The 16,184-nt window shown below is 35.7% G+C and overlaps 1 protein-coding gene across 3 annotated transcripts in view; it reads right to left on the bottom strand.

Moving 5' to 3' along the window:
- RIMBP2 (RIMS binding protein 2) overlaps positions 1–16,184 on the bottom strand; it is a 161,141-nt gene that overhangs the window by 113,879 nt on the left and 31,078 nt on the right. For all 3 annotated transcript variants that reach the window (XM_037376970.1, XM_037376979.1, XM_037376990.1), the window contains exon 4: positions 6,486–6,623. In XM_037376970.1, the coding sequence (XP_037232867.1) occupies positions 6,486–6,623 (138 nt within the window). The remainder of the gene's footprint in view (positions 1–6,485; positions 6,624–16,184) is intronic.

Below are 16,184 nucleotides of genomic sequence, written 5' to 3'. Positions count from 1 at the left end.
TGCATAAACACAAAATCATTATTTTTTAAAAAAAAATATATATATACACACACAGAGTCTCTTAAACAGAATCCAAACTCATATTCCAGGTTCAAAAAATAATTGTTTTAGAGGAGGTGGAACCTCTGAAGTTCAGTTTGCATCACTGGCTGTTTGTTGGCTGGATGCATTTACATGACAGAGTACAAAATGCAAAAAGAAAAAACGCCCTTTAAGCACCACCTGGGAATAAGAAAATCTGCATTCAGTTCCTGAATTTATCTTTGACTTTCCTTAGATATTAATTAGCTCAGTTATAGACGAATAGAGATAATGTTTCATTGCTCTTGCTTGTTTAGACCGGATTCACTGCTCAGTTATCTCAGTTATACTGAGATCATTTTGGGATGTCTCTTAAATCTGCAGTCACAAAACCCAAAAGCCTAGTTTTTTATTGTAAGACTACAAGGTTTCAGTATACCATATACAATAAGGGTTATCAGAATGCCTTACATTTGAATTTTATAATCCAGCAGGATTAATGGATATATTTTGAGAGAAATCACAACTACAGACATGTAACACTTGAATAATACATAGCATATTTTTTCCAGAATCATAACAAGCCAGCATTACATCCAGCACAGGCAAAATTGCCCTGAGCTGGCTAAAGGCCTGACTCAGCTATGCTCTTTTGAATGTCTGAGCACGCCCCACTTCTCCAGAGCTCCCTTAACAGCCAGCATCACGTGTGTAAACCAGTCAGCTCCAGGTAGCAGCAGCAACCAAGCTTGAGAGTATCTGCTCCTAGCTGGTGCCCCTCCTGACCTATCCTGACCATGGCTCTGATTAGTCCACCGAAAAGAAAAAAAAAGATGGAAACTATGTTACAAAACTGTTTTTATTAAAAGGTCATATTTGAATCAAAAATCTTTGAGGGAGTAAGAAAATTATGTTCTAAGAAAGAAAGAAAGAAAAGAAGCCTGCTTTCATGGCTACTGATTTAATTCAATCTCATACTGGACATGCCTCATTGTTTGGGCCTTTAAGTATCTTTATTATTATTGTTATTACTATTTATTAACATTACTATTATAATTATTACTGCTTTCTCTCTTTCAGGAATGTAACAACCAGCATAAACTCTGATTAGGAAAGAGTGTTTTTAAAAACACATTAAGATTTATTCTTGATAGAAGTTCTCTTCATAGCCTGCAGCTAGAAAAAGCTTTTATTATACTGGCACTGTGTCAACAAAGTCACAACAGAATTCTACATTTGCACAGGAAATAATTAATCTAGAAAGTATCGCTAGAAATGCAAGGTTGTATAAGTCATTCTGTTGATATGGAAAACTGATGATTGAATGTTAAAAGGAAATAAACTATTAAAATAGCTCATTGGCACTCAGTGCTGTATGTTTAAAAACGCTCACGAGACCCAAAATATTAGAAATTCAAATAAACTGTGATTAACTTCAGCATTTATCAAAATCCAGATACTGGTTTTGACCATGGATATTGTTGTTTTCATTGCTAGCAATTTCACACATGTACAGGGCACAGGAAATACAGGTAACCTTAAAAAGTTCCTTTCATAGAGCCAGCTATCTAGGCTAAACACCAACCATATGTCAAGCATTCCTATTTATGATTATTACACTAATATCCAGCCTCTCTGTTCTGCCAGCATTAAGGAACATAAACCATCTTCAAATAGCAAGGAAGACTCAAAATATTTACAAATTAAAAAAAAAATAATTGTTTCCTTCAGTCCAGTTTTTGCCTATTATAAACATATAGTGCTTTGACCTCAGTAAACAATTAACCTAAGTGAATCTTCGGGAAGTATGACAGAATCTTGCTTTGCACAAAGGTATAAAGGCTTAAATGGAGTACAGTGTGCATTTCAGAGAAAACTATGTATCACAAAAGACTAACATAATCACAGTTTTTCCATCACGAACATGAGATGGATGGCTGTATCTCAGCAAACTGCTGTTGTTATAGAAACTGCTGACACGTTGCTACTGTGGTGAAACTGGCATTATACTCACACTAATGTCCTTTTTATCAACCTCAATTCAAAATTCAGAGCACTTTAATTTACAATCAGGTAGCTGTACGTCATTCTCTGCAGCTGCAGGCAGTGTCAAATGCTGCTGTTGCATGGTAACTAACAGGTAACTGGTGCAAGTCTGTTATATTTATGTACACAGAAAGCTAATGACAGAAGGCAAAGAGAACATTTATCTGTAGAATAAAAAATTTGGTCTCTGTTTACTAAAATACAGGATTTTCCTCTGGCAGTGAAACCACTGCTGAAACGTACAGTACCAGCACGAAAAATTGCACTTATATCTTCTGATCCTGAGTGCGAATGATAAAAGTTACTGTTACTGATACAGCTACAGCAATTCATTAAAAATGAAAGAGGAGTGAACAGTTAACTTAAAATTTCGCCCCAAAGTACTGTAACTACATTATGAAAGAAACATTATTTAATATTTTGTTAAGAAAATTTAATCTTGGCCTCAGAGTATGTAGTGCTCTCACTATCCATACTACAATACTATGTAAACAATAGTGTTTTAAATAGAGGCAGTTTGGGTGTACAAAGTTTACCCTTTATCCCGAAGGCTGCTACTGCCCAGCAACCATGTAGATTTCTTGTGTTCCCTTTAAACAGTGACATATTGAGCAGTGAAAATAGATTCTGAATGGACTTAAAGATACAGTCTATGCCGGACTGAAAGAAATTGCTGCAAATAATCATTTATTTTGTTCTGAAGACCCTAATCCAAACCATTGCTTTTTGGTTTACAACATGACTTTAAAAGCATGAATCATTTGTGTGAATGAAATTAACAGCAAAAGTCCCACTAATTTCAGTGGCATCCAGTTTTTGCCTCAAGTTGGACTTCTGTAAGTGTACTGGGTCTGGGTCTACAAACAACTACCTAACTTCTCAAACGCCTTCTGTTAGGGGAACTTCCACACACAACATTAGAAGACTGACTTTTTTTTTTTACCAGAAAAGTCTTTCACCAGACCTTAACATTCAGTTCACGTTACAGCTATGTAATTATTCTTTTCAGAAGCAGAGATGCAAAGAAGGTATGAACAGACAATTCAAAATATCTCATTTATGCACTTTTCTCTTGTAATATTAAATATTATTACTTTTGATGCAATCAAAGTCATATCCTTCAAATGGATAAATCCAGCACCAAGTTTAGAACCTCAAGCTTCAAATATCAGGCTCTTAAAGCAAAGCTATAAGCTTTTACTTTCAGTTCAATAAGGTACAATGTAAGAATAGTGAGAACATCAGATTTTAAAAAGGTGTCCTTTTATTAATTTTCTTTAAATTATTCTGTTAGTTACTCGTTGCAGAGTGCTTTGAAGATGAAGATCAAAGGTGATATATGAACTACTATTTATAACTCAGTCACCAAGAAGTGTGGATCAAGTAATTGAACAACAGATATGCTCCTCAGAACTCATTATCATTGGAAAGTAAATCACAGTATCTTATCTTTCATAACACCTGTCAGTCCTGAAGGGTCTAAAAGGCTTACAGTATGCACATGTTCTTCACACAGATATAGATGTACATGCTTTTAGGCTGGCACAATACTTCATTTTTAAAATGGGAGGGTATACCGTAGTAGCAAATATTCATATATGCAGGCCCAATTATAGGATCAGGTCTTGTTTAAATACAACTATGACTTCAATTGTGGAATAATGAATTGCAATCAACTCTGTGGAGTGCAGAAACTACATTAACAGCTGTAAAGCATGCTTAATAGAATAAACCTTTAGTAGCAACTCCTCTGCCCCTTATACATTAAAAAGAATACAGTTTATTCTCTATAGAATTTAAGAGCATTATGTACAATCATAAAGATAGTCCACAGAAGGATACCATGCTACTCTAAACATGATGTTAGTATTTCCCATTGTATACTTTCAAGAATCTATTGTTTGAACTCACTGTAAATGTACTGGGGCCATTTTGTAAGGACAGGTACATACAATCAATAATCATAAAAAAGGAAAATTTATGCATGGAAGAAAGCATTTGTATTTATATAATCATAGGATAATCTAGGCTGGAAGACTCTGGAGATTCCCTAGTCTAACTTCCTGCTCAAAGCAGGGCCAGCTTCAGAGCTGGATCAGTTTGGTCAGGGCTTTCACCAGTTGAGGTTTTCATCTCTCCAAGGAAGAAGACTCCACAACCCCTCTGCAAAATGACCATTCTCTTTACAAAGATTTCCTCCTCAACACCCATAGATCTAACAAGAATTTCCCTTGCTAGAGCCTGTCTCTTGTGCTTTCACTCTGCATCTCTACGAAGAGTTCGTCTCTATCTTCTCTATAGTTGCCCATTAGGAAACAGGCTTCCTGAAGAGTAATATACTCACTGTATCATCCCTGAACACATGACCATCTGTTTTTGAACAGTACCACCACAATAAACATATTTCCTAAAATAAAGAGTAACTCAAGACCAGTAAAACCACCTGTATCTTTGACAAGGAGAACGCAGAACACTGGCTACCAATGTTGGGACATAAACATTCAGGGAGCACATTTCAGCTTTGAGGTTTTGTTTTGTAAACTGAATTTTAAAAAGTATAATTGTTTTAGCACTGGAGGGTAATGTTATTCTATCTCATTTGAAAATAATATTTCTCTGTAGAACAGCAGTAGGTTGAGAAACAAAGCCCTGAAGTTTATATCTAAATGAAAGCTCTGAAACTTGTAGTTTACTCTGAGTTCAGATTTACCTGAAACAAACAACAGTAATGCTTACTCCATCTTGAACTGGAAGGTCTAAACACAATTTCAGATGCTTTACTCTTGAATAAAGAAAGAATAAAATTTTAACACAATTTGGTTCAGCTGTTAGCAAAAACCCCACTGCTTACAAATGATAGATGTTTCCTTGCCAAGTCACAAAGTTTTGTCATTTCTTTACATTCAGAAGCAATGGTTCTTTCTACTAACACTATATCATAAACAAGTAAAGGCAATGTAGAGCTCCAAACTTATCAATATTATTTGCTTCACTATCATTACTGAATCAAGTCAGTGAGTTGTGTTTTTTTCAGTGTTTCTCAAATGACAGATAAAATATAGACAGTATCTGCAATTCTGGAAGTTCGTACAAGGATTGTCGTGTCCCGGTATGATTATGCACTGTTAAGTGCTAGGATTTGATTCTGCTAGCAGTAGCACGAGACCAGTCAGCTGCCCATTGCTCACTCCCCATAGCCATGCTACACTTTCCAAACATGCCATTACAACTCCTCGAGCAGCTGTAGAAGGAACTACATGAGGAACTGATCTGTACTAAAAAAAAACCACTGGGGTGGGGCAGGGGAAGAAGTAGCTTGATTAAGTGGGCACTTCTATGAAAAGGACAACTGTGAAATTATGGCTTAAGCTATCCTGGGCAACTAAGAAGGTTTTTTAGAGGATAACCCCATACACAGTAGATCTCCTCCTCTACTCACTAACTGTATTAGTATTGAAAATTGACTCCAAAATTCAGCTCAAGCTATTCAATCTAGTTTCTCCAAAAACTCCCAAAAGCTTGTCTTCCTTCTTCATAATATTTGTGGTTTAATTACCAAGTTGTTTTTTTTTTTTTAAAAAATAAAATCACACTTATTATAACTTCATAGTCCAAAAATTAGTAAATTCCTTGCTGTAATAAAAGCAAAAGCAGATAAAACAGCTATTAATTATGGGAAAAAAAATGTAGTGTTCCACCTGGAACTCTGATTTTAAAAAGAAATAGAAATCTGTCCATTTATGCATTCAAATGTCTTTGCACTTAAGTGAAAGTATTTTATCTAAAAGGAAGAATTCAGGACACCTCACTGGCACAAATATTGCTCTCTGGAAGTTGTCTTCAGGTACACAAACATTATCCTATAACTTTTATATTCAACAGACCCTTCTAAAATGTTCTCTGAAAGCAAAAGGTGCCCCAAAATCAGAATGCATGCAAACATATAGAACTCCAACTGGAAAAAAATCTGCTGACATTTAGAATCAAGTGGCAGGACATATACACCAAAACAGATTCGCATGTGTTCATCACAACAGTTAAGCACTGGATCCTACACTTTTGTATTCATGCATGCAGAGCAAAGCATTGGAATTACTATTTATATCACGTTTTTGTTCATTAAATTCTCATTTCATGCTTAAATCATGTCACAAGTACGTATATATATTAAGTACTACTACCATTCTACAAGATTCTAAGAAATCAATACAGAATCTATTGCTATAAAGATCATGGAGCTAAACCCTCCTTCTCACGAACACTCACCATTAGAAAAGCTCGACCCCCTGACGTTAAGTGCACATGCAAACAAAAACACCCAACCAACCAACCAACAGAAGCAGCATGGACTGCAAAGCTAGACTTGTTTTTAAATTCATCAGATGCCATAAAATAGTAAAATCGATGTCAGGACTTACTAAAAACTGCCAATGATGATGTTCTTGATTTAAGGTGGTGACATGAGACTTAGAAATCTGGGTCTCTTCTAAAAACTGGGTCTGATCAAATATTTTCTGTGATGTTGCAGGCTGCAGACATGATGAATCATTTCCAAACTGTGCAGAATAAAACAAAACAAGTTAAATGACTAGTCTGTTAAAACTGCATTTGTACTAGCTGACTAGCACTTGCTCTCCCAGCTACACAGCATGTTCCATTAACGTCTTTCTCATTACATGTGCCTCTAAAAGCTGCTTGAAAGTGATGGTTAGATATACAATACAAACAATGCAAGCCAATCTAAACTAATAAATTCAGCTTTGTTGAATAAACATTTTGCCAGGGCAGGCAACAAGACTGAAGTCCATCATAAACCTACAAAACAAGGCTTAGTGTGGTCATCAGTCCCTTGCAAAAAATTAATTTCAGAGGGTAAATGCAAAAATTTGGTTTCAATAATTTCTCTATAAAATGCAGGGACACAGAACTATGCAGAAAAAACCTGACTAATATTAATCATTAGAGACTGCAAGTTTGTCAGGATTTCTCTTTACATTAAAAACAAAGTTTCAGCAAAGCTTATACAAAGTACCATTAGAAATCCTGTTTCTTTGCTAGCTCACCCACAAAACTCACAGTGCTTCCGAGCTTAAAAGGGATCATTAGGTTTGGTATTTCGAATGTCTTTGGATAGAGTTAGCAACGTCAACATTCTCAAATTCCTGTTTAAAAATGGTTTGGGATCAACCACCTCAAATACACTACATCTTCATGTAAACGTAACTTGAAATGCCCATGTTTCTGAGGAACCTTATTTTCCTGAATTTGGGGTAGTTCAAAACTACTTAATCCTTTGCTTAGCATTTTCGGTTCTGGCCAACAATCAAACACCATTTGCAAAATAACTCAATAGAGACCATAAATTATTGAGACAGGCACAACCCAAAGTCACTGAAACCAGCTGAAAAGCTCCCACTGATCTTTGGGTAAGATCCTAATTGTTTGTGGTTTAGCATCATAACCCAAGAAAAGATACAATAAAGCAGTTCTCCCCTCAGGCAAAATTAGCTTCCCTTCCTTATATCATAAGCCAATCAATTTTAATACTACCTACAGCAAGTAAGAATTAGACATATTTTAAGATGCTTCCTCAGGAAAAAAGAAAAATAATGGAAGTTTTTTAAAAATGGAAAAGAATTTTAAAAACCCAAACACCATAGCATCAGCATTGTGACAATTTTAAATGAATCAATGTAAAGTCTAGCATGAAATGCAATTGACTTGCTCTTCCTATTCCCAGAAGAAACTTAGCAAATCACCAAGATGATACATATAAAGATACCTATGTGACTGTCCACTTCATGGATATTAACCAATAGGTGGCTGGTTTTACTACATCAGGATCAGGTGTAGGTCTGTCAAAAAAACCCTACGATATTTAAGACTTAATTTACAAGGGCATCATGCAATTCAAATTAATTAACTGGAAGGACAGCATGCAGATATGTGAAAGACAGAAACTTCTGCTGCCACAGTTAAATTCCCTCTAAATCTCCAATTCAAAACTTCCAAAAGATGCACATCAAGCATTTGAGCAGTGCACGGGGACAGCAGATCTATTCAGCCTAGTGACACACTAAGGTTATTCTCATCCCCACCAGTGTTGTTCCATGAGTTCCTCCCATCCCCTTTTTCTGTCTTATTAATCATATATCACCTACTAAACTGTGAAATCCTCAGACAAATCACTCTTGTTGCTAACACGTATATAGCACAACACTCTCTGGAGTCTGAATACATGCTAAAAACCATAATGTAACAACAGAGAAGAGCTGATGTATTTATTTGCCTCAGTACGTGATAAGCATGAATAATTTTTTCCAAAGACTTTAAAACTTTTATTTTTCACTAAAATAGAACTCTAAAAATAACTTTGGATAGTGCCCTTCCACACATAAAATGGCCATGGATGCGTAGAATTGCATCCTATATGAACAAGCTAAATGTCAGAGGTTATTATCTAACAGATTGCTCAGAGTTAATGATAGCTACTTCCACTCATACCCCCACATTTCCATCTATTTTTAAATGTCTTTACTTACATAATGTTTGATGTCTTCATCAGCACCAATCTAACTCTGATGGCAACATCAAGGCTGTACTTGTAGGACATGGGAAATCACACTGAAAAGCATGCATCCTTTTAGATTTGGGCCTAGAAGCACAGGATCTTTTATTTATTCATGAGTTTCCCCGAGAAGAACTAGTGGTTGCTTTGTGTCAGCTGAAAAGGATCGTAATTCAATCTTCACTGGAACCTGTTTATCTGAATGACTCATTAAGGTGCAAGCTGACTGCTAAATAACTGTTTCATAATAACAAAGCCTTTTGTTAAGGGAAGATATGTTTTGAGAAGTCAATTCATGCAGTATGAGTTTATCTAAGTTTCATTTTAAGAGAGCATTATTTCTTAACAATAAAAAGAAATATAGTAAAGCGCATTCACACCTGTAACAGCAACATTTTGCTGCAAGGACTGCATGTCAAGCGGGCAGCAGGATGTTTTATAGGCACAGGCCTTGAAAATGCAAGCTCGCAGCTGCAGGAACACTGGAGCAGGGTAGTTTCTAAAGCTCTCAAGGCCTGGTATTCAAGCATGAGATTTGCAAACAGCTGCTCAGAGCTGTTACCATTCCTCTGAAATTTTAGTCTTTCCAAAAGGCTATCTGAGTATAAATGCCAAGCAGTCAACTGGAGTTTCACAAGTCTACAGCTCTAGCATCTACAGTATTAAATACTGGTAAGAACTGACCTCTTAGAGCCACAGGTTTATAATAATACTCATTCTAGAGAATTCACTCAGGGAAAATTTCAAGTAACAGAAACAGCAAGAATAGTTGGCCCTTCACAAACAGGTATTTTCCAGAGATCGCTGCTATAGCATACACGTTATGAAAGTCAGCTCAACTGGTAGACTCATTCTAGAAAAAACGCCTAAGAGGCAGAGAACATGAAGTCAAGTGATAGACTAAAGCAACTGCTGGCTACTGTTAAGCTCTATTTGGAGCCAAAAGACCACAGTAATGGTTTACAAAGGAAGCAGAATACAGAGGAGTTATGCTTGTAACGGCAAGTCTGATTTTACATTCATTTTCACATCACCTCCGTTACAAATAAGGAACAAGTATATAAAACAGGTGCTGAGTTGGAATGTGTGCATTCCCTCAGGATTTTTTGAACCCTGGAGAATGGCTGCTTTTAAGGTTCATCCTCTGGTTTGGAGCTTGGATATTTTGGAATCTTCGTTCTAATCTAAACCCAAGATTTATGCCTGCCATAGGAAGGAGGAGAAAAGACATTCCAGGCATAAAGCCCTGCACTTTATAACATGATCTTCAAGTGGATATGCAGTTATCTAGTTTACTGTTCTGTTTGCACTTGACAGCAGTTTGAAACAGGAATTACTTCACACATAATGATTGCAGTTCCCTCTTGGCCCATGGAGTTACCAATTTTCAAGAACAGGCGTCATTTCAGTTCACGAGAAAAGTGTGCTAGGGACGGTCTTGCACTCCGTTACAGCTAGAGCATCAGGAAACTCCCACTAAATGAACAGGAAGCTTCATTGGAAGACCATTGGAACTGACAACATGAAAACAGGTGATTACAAATGAGGAGTGAGGAAATGGAAATACATTTCCTCTACATAATTCTAAATAGACTCTCACCTTGCGTTCAGCTGACTGGCCATGGATGCTTCCTGACTAACATTTTTTTTAAGGATTTTGCCTTCCAACATGTCCTGTCCTTTCTTATATTAATTTAAAAACATTTCTTGGTGTTGCTTTTATAACTATCTGTCTGTAAGTACTCCAGCAATCTTAAGTAATTTAATCTTCTTCACCCCATACCCCTGCAAAACTTTTTGGTTATACTTATTTATAATATAATCTAAAAGGGATTAAATACATAAATACATACATAAGGTTTATTATTGGCTATTACCCAAAAGCAGACATTATCAAAAGCATATTGCCATAATATTTTAAGGTGACTGACCTCCAGAAAGGAGTAAGAGCCAAAAGCAATGCTGAGTCCCCAAAAGTGCATTGGGATATCTTAAACATTAACACCACTTAGTTATTACACTATTTCATAATGCAGTTGTATTGATACACAGAGGTGCAGCATAATGACACTTGTTATCAGTCTATTGGAGATCTAAGTTTTCATCAGTCTATGTATTTCTTTTCAAGCTGAAACGAGCAAGACACAAATATCAGCAAAATGCAGAGTTCTAAATCTGAATACTGACATTCTAAGCAGCATCTATAAAGTCACACTTTCATTAAAGTCTCCTTAAAATTGTAAGTCACATTGGGGTCTAAAACAGTATTTAATGCAGATTACAACATCCAATGTATTTTATGACAGCTAAACTTTTTTCTGATTGGAAAGGTATAAATACTTTACTAACTCTGAAGTTAGTAACTGTAAAACCAAACTACATTAATATCCCTTACTTGACAAGGCTGCAAAACAGTGTTTTGGAAATGAATTTGAAAGATGCTATCACTGTGTCATATATTTTACAATCTCTATACCTCAAAAATAATTCAGCAGTCAACTTTGATCTTATATAGCAAATGACAAATGCATTGTGACTGAAGAATCAGTACCCAAGTTACATGAAAGACAGTAACATTCAACATGGAAGGAAGAATGTCAACAATTAAAAAGTTATCAGTCTGCTGAAGCGGTTCTTAAATACTGTGTTTGTAATGTAAGACACCTCAATAAATTCTTCACAAAACACATTTCAATCTTTCCTCTTGAATTGAGAGGACTGCCCTGCCCTGCGCCTCTGCTTTTAACACATGACCTTTTTCCTCTGAAATCAAGAGAAATATTCAGTATTAGTAAAATAAGCAGTAGTATTACAATGTATAATAATTATGCAGCTCTACACTGTGTGAGTGCATGCATGTGTATAGAGAAAGATTTATTTAATACACATGCCAAGCAAGACAATATATTGTATCTACTGTCTATAATTAATTTATTGCAGTTTATTACTGTACTATTAAGTCTAAGTAGGTAACAATAAGGCAAACCCTGGGCTAGCAGCACTATGGAAATGCCTCTTAATTTCTTAGATTAAAAATATCACAGCGAACAAAGTAGTTAACTGTACTGTGGTAATGCAATACAATATTGCAGAGTTTCAGTCAAGGGACATAGCACACTGCACTACCCCCAACACAGAAAAACATTGCGTGTCTCAACAAGCTTACAATATCTATTTGTTCATATATGGCATCTTTTTTAAAAAAGAAAAACTATGAAATCTTACATCTGCCTGCGTATTTTCATCAAGAAACACTGAAGCCATTGTGACACTGAAGTAGCACTAAACTGAGTGCAAAAACTGACGTGATCTTTATGACCATTAAAAAAATAATGTTGGGGTACTACATCTTACCTAAAAGACACTGCATCATCACTATTTTGAGACAACCCCCTGCAGCTCCCACTAGACCTGTAACAAAGAACTGACCTAAAAATCAAACCCTGAGGATTATTAACATGCCTTCCCCTCCCCCCAGCCCCCCAGCACAACTGCCTGCAGCTTCCAGGGATGGTTCCTTAGCTTCCTATCCTGTCACTCGCCCGTGCCTGACCTTGTGTAGTTTATAACTTCTGACAAGGTCACAGTGCAGTGATTTGGCTTCAGGCAATCACCTTTGCAAATGATACATACAGACACATATTTTACTCTTCATACAGCCTTGCCAGCATAAAAGCCACTTTATGTGCTTTGCAATCTTACTTCATGTTTTACTTTCTCACTGGAAAAAAAAATAAATTACAATTCTGCATTATCACCAAATCTTATCCAAATCAGCTGATCTACACAGTCACTGACATAGGAATATGACTGAGGTTAACTGTAAATTATATATACAGGAACGGGGAAAGATTGGAGAAGAGGTAACAAGCTTTCTACAACACTTTAAAACTTTTAAAATTGTAGTACCTCCTAAGAAGCAAGCCTTGAGAAATTATAAATCTACTGCTCTAGGAAGAAAAAAAAATGTTAAACAGTTGCAAAATTATTACTGCCCTGCACCTGCTGTTAATCAAAGGCCTCAACAACTACAACAGCATGGCATTGCACGATTCTTAAACTATCATTTTTGAACTTGCTAACCACAACACTGCATAGCTAATTTCTATACTCAATGTATTTTGCTCTTTTGTTGCACTACTCCCCTGATCTTTTAAGACCAGGATCTGACAGCAAAGAAAGGCGGGATATTTTCTGTCATTGGGGGGAAAGCATGACACAGGTGCTCCAACAGTTGTTGCATAGGTAAGAGGTGTCAGTATAAAGTTCACTGAAAACATGTCATGAAAACATGGAGAAATCTGAGAGGGGTGGAAATAAATATGAAGCGTCTTGTCTGAGAAAGCAGTGACTTAAAATCAGAAAAATATTAAAATTAAAATAAAATAAGAGAAGCTGAATCACTGTGAAAGTAGTAACTGATTCTTCTTAGCTTTCTGATCTTTTTTTCTTAGAAAAATTTTTTTATTCCCTCAGTCTTCTCAGAGGTGATACTCAACTAACAGGCAATGGCTCAATTTAATATGAAAATAAAATTTTGGAAGGTGCTACACTAAGGTTCTTAGAAATGGTCCACACACTTGGTATGGTGCCAGTAATGATTAGTATAAAGTCCTCACAAAACATCTCAAATGCCATCTGGAAAATCCATCTCCTGGTATTTTTCCATCCGTAAGGTTAAAGCATGCAATATATGTTGGTCTTAATTTTCTAGTATTAAGTCAAATGTTATCTTCCATCCTTATTACAACTGAGATATGGAAACACTTTGGTGATATTTGTCCTACAGTTTAAGAGCTTTCTGGTGTAATAAACAATCCCCAATTTTGCACTATTACTTCATACTTCAAAGTCACAAAACATTAATTAGCAAGATCGTGCCACCTTGTCCTTAATCTCATTAGAAAAGACTAATGGCTACAGAATCAATTATTTCATAGAGATTACTGTCTTAACACCATTAGCCTTTACATCACACAGGCTCATTTTGAATTCTCAATTCCATTGTAGTTTCCTCCACTAGTTTAATTACAACCCTTAATTAATTCCCTTCTTTAATCAACTTTATAGCTATGTCCATTCATTTATGGTTGCATAAAAAGAAATGAAGAGCCCCTTGCAAAACTATAAGGCCAGCACAAGAGCTTTCACAGTATCTGGGTGGCCTTAACCTCTGCTCCAATAATTGCAAGCATTCCTTCCGTTTCAATATTAATAGTAAACTCATAATAAAGAAACCCAAAATTTTAGCTAGGTTTTACAAAACTATGACAACAAAACCATTTTTGTTGGTTTTGCAGTTGCTGAAAATCCAAATAATTAGGGATTATATCTACGTACTTCATTGTTTATTTTTCTGTCAATTTTAAGAATCTGTAGCTTGGTCACACTTTCCTACTTATTCCAGTAGCCAAATTTAGATAGCAGGGCTTTTATCTATGCACTGTGAGGATACACTGGAATTTTTACATCACACTTTCATCATACACTTAGACATCCTATCCTGACATGGAAAACATTAATCAATATTGAGACAAAAGAATGTCAATTGCAGAGTAGAAAATGTATTATAGGAAGCTTAGCTGCTTAAGGTAAATGGATTGGAGAGGTGCAGTTAGGTTGGCAAAACTATTTTCAGGATGTCTCCAAGTCCAAATTCACTTGTACAAATCTATGACATCTGAATCTGAAACAACCAGTAAGGGCTGTTTGGCAAAGAAAACAGTTGTAAACTGTCCAGTTTCCCTCGGCCTCTATATAAGAAAGATTTACATAAGCCTCTCTTTCTCATTGAAAGAACCGTATCTATATTGACAAATACTTGTATGAATTTTCAACGATTTGTATCTATGGGTGCAGAAAGTCCATTCTCTATTTCTGTACAAATTTTCTGTTCTATAATTGAAACATTAACTTTTCACAGGATGCAGGTGGTACATTTTTCAGAATAGATAATTTCCAAAGCAATAACCGCTATTTTTCCAACTTATTGGAAATTCCAACGCATTACTATTACCATATAGTTTGTGGTTCTTTCCAGAACAAAGTGCTTTGCAATTCATGGTATGTTAACATGAAATTAACATGCTGCTTTCTTTGAAAGCTGCCATTTTTAACTATTCTGTACTGGGAAGATGTAGAAGTAATTCAGATTTATTCACCCCACTTATTAACACATTCTATACAGATACAGGTACGTATTTGTTAATATTATTAAATCATTGAAGTGCTGAGAGATCAATATATGTAAGGGCTTTTCATTAATGAAAAAAATATGTATTTTCCCTGTACATGGTAAAATGCAATTCCCGTTTTTAGGAGGAGTTAATGTTTGAGCCACAGATCCCATAAGGATGAAAAGATCCCAACATATATTTTACATGAATTTCTGTTCAACATGAATCTGAACATTCCTTGAAACTCAGATTGATTTGGTATTGTATATAATTTTGTATCCATCAGGTGTGAAGACTGAAAGTTTCCAAAACATACTGGCTCAAATAATATTTGCCATTCCTAATGTTTTTGGCATTTCAAACCTATTACAGATACACTCTAAAAATTATGCCACTGTATATAAATCCTGACCTCTATCCTTTGACCAGAAAAGCACAAATTTAATCTCATTTTTTGCAGACCCTCATATCTCTGCAACATCTACACAAGATGTATTCTTTTCTAAAAAATTGCTGTTTCAAAAGAAGACAGTATTCAGATTCAAACAAAACCACTGACCACACTTCTCGAATCAGATCTATTTTTAATAACAGCTCTCTGCTAATACTTGCAAATTCACTTCCCTTGAAGTGCAGCCGTCTTTTCAAGAAAACGCACTATTTCTGAATGAGCATCAGTGGCATTGCTAGCTAAATGTTCATTCCGTAAATATGTTAACACATAAGCATTCTCACAGTGAGAAACACTTACATTACCTAAAGAGAAGCATGTCAACACAATATTGCTCAATATCCACATCTATTACCATAATTAGTATTCACAGAATATAATTTCTTAATATTTGGTATTTTTGTAGAAAAGATTAATAATCCCTTTTGCAACAATGCTACTATTTCAAGAAAAAATGAAAATATTCTCCAATAAACTGCAGAATCTTTCTTATTTGGTGGGCATGTGATCAGAGACATGAAAGGGTCTGTCTCCTAAAATGATGAACTTTGAAGTATTTAACACTTTTTAACTGGGTGTAAGGGAAAGGTGCTGGTCTTCCGTGGCCTTCAGTGAAAGAGGAGATTTGAATAACTAGGAATAGCTTCTATCCTGTTATCTTTAATTAGCTCTACACAAATCTGTCTGGTTTTTTATTCCCCCCAAAGAAGTAGCAGCGAGCTGAAAGCTAATTTATGTTCCTTCCTTATTGCGATGTTGCAGACAGCACAGCCATATTCTCCTGATCATTAGATCCAGCAGCTTGGGAGCTATTTTTGCCATTTCGTTCTATTTTATATCACATACATTGAGTAATTTTTTTAACCTGCCTCCTGTCTCTCCAGACCTCTGTGATTACCAAAACTTGTCAGGCTCTCATCAG

This window comes from Falco rusticolus, chromosome 1 (genome assembly GCF_015220075.1).
Source record: "Falco rusticolus isolate bFalRus1 chromosome 1, bFalRus1.pri, whole genome shotgun sequence".
Classification (NCBI taxonomy): Eukaryota; Metazoa; Chordata; class Aves; order Falconiformes; family Falconidae; genus Falco; species Falco rusticolus.
The sequence above is the reverse complement of the archived record's forward strand: the minus strand, read 5'-3'. Positions and strand labels throughout refer to the sequence as shown.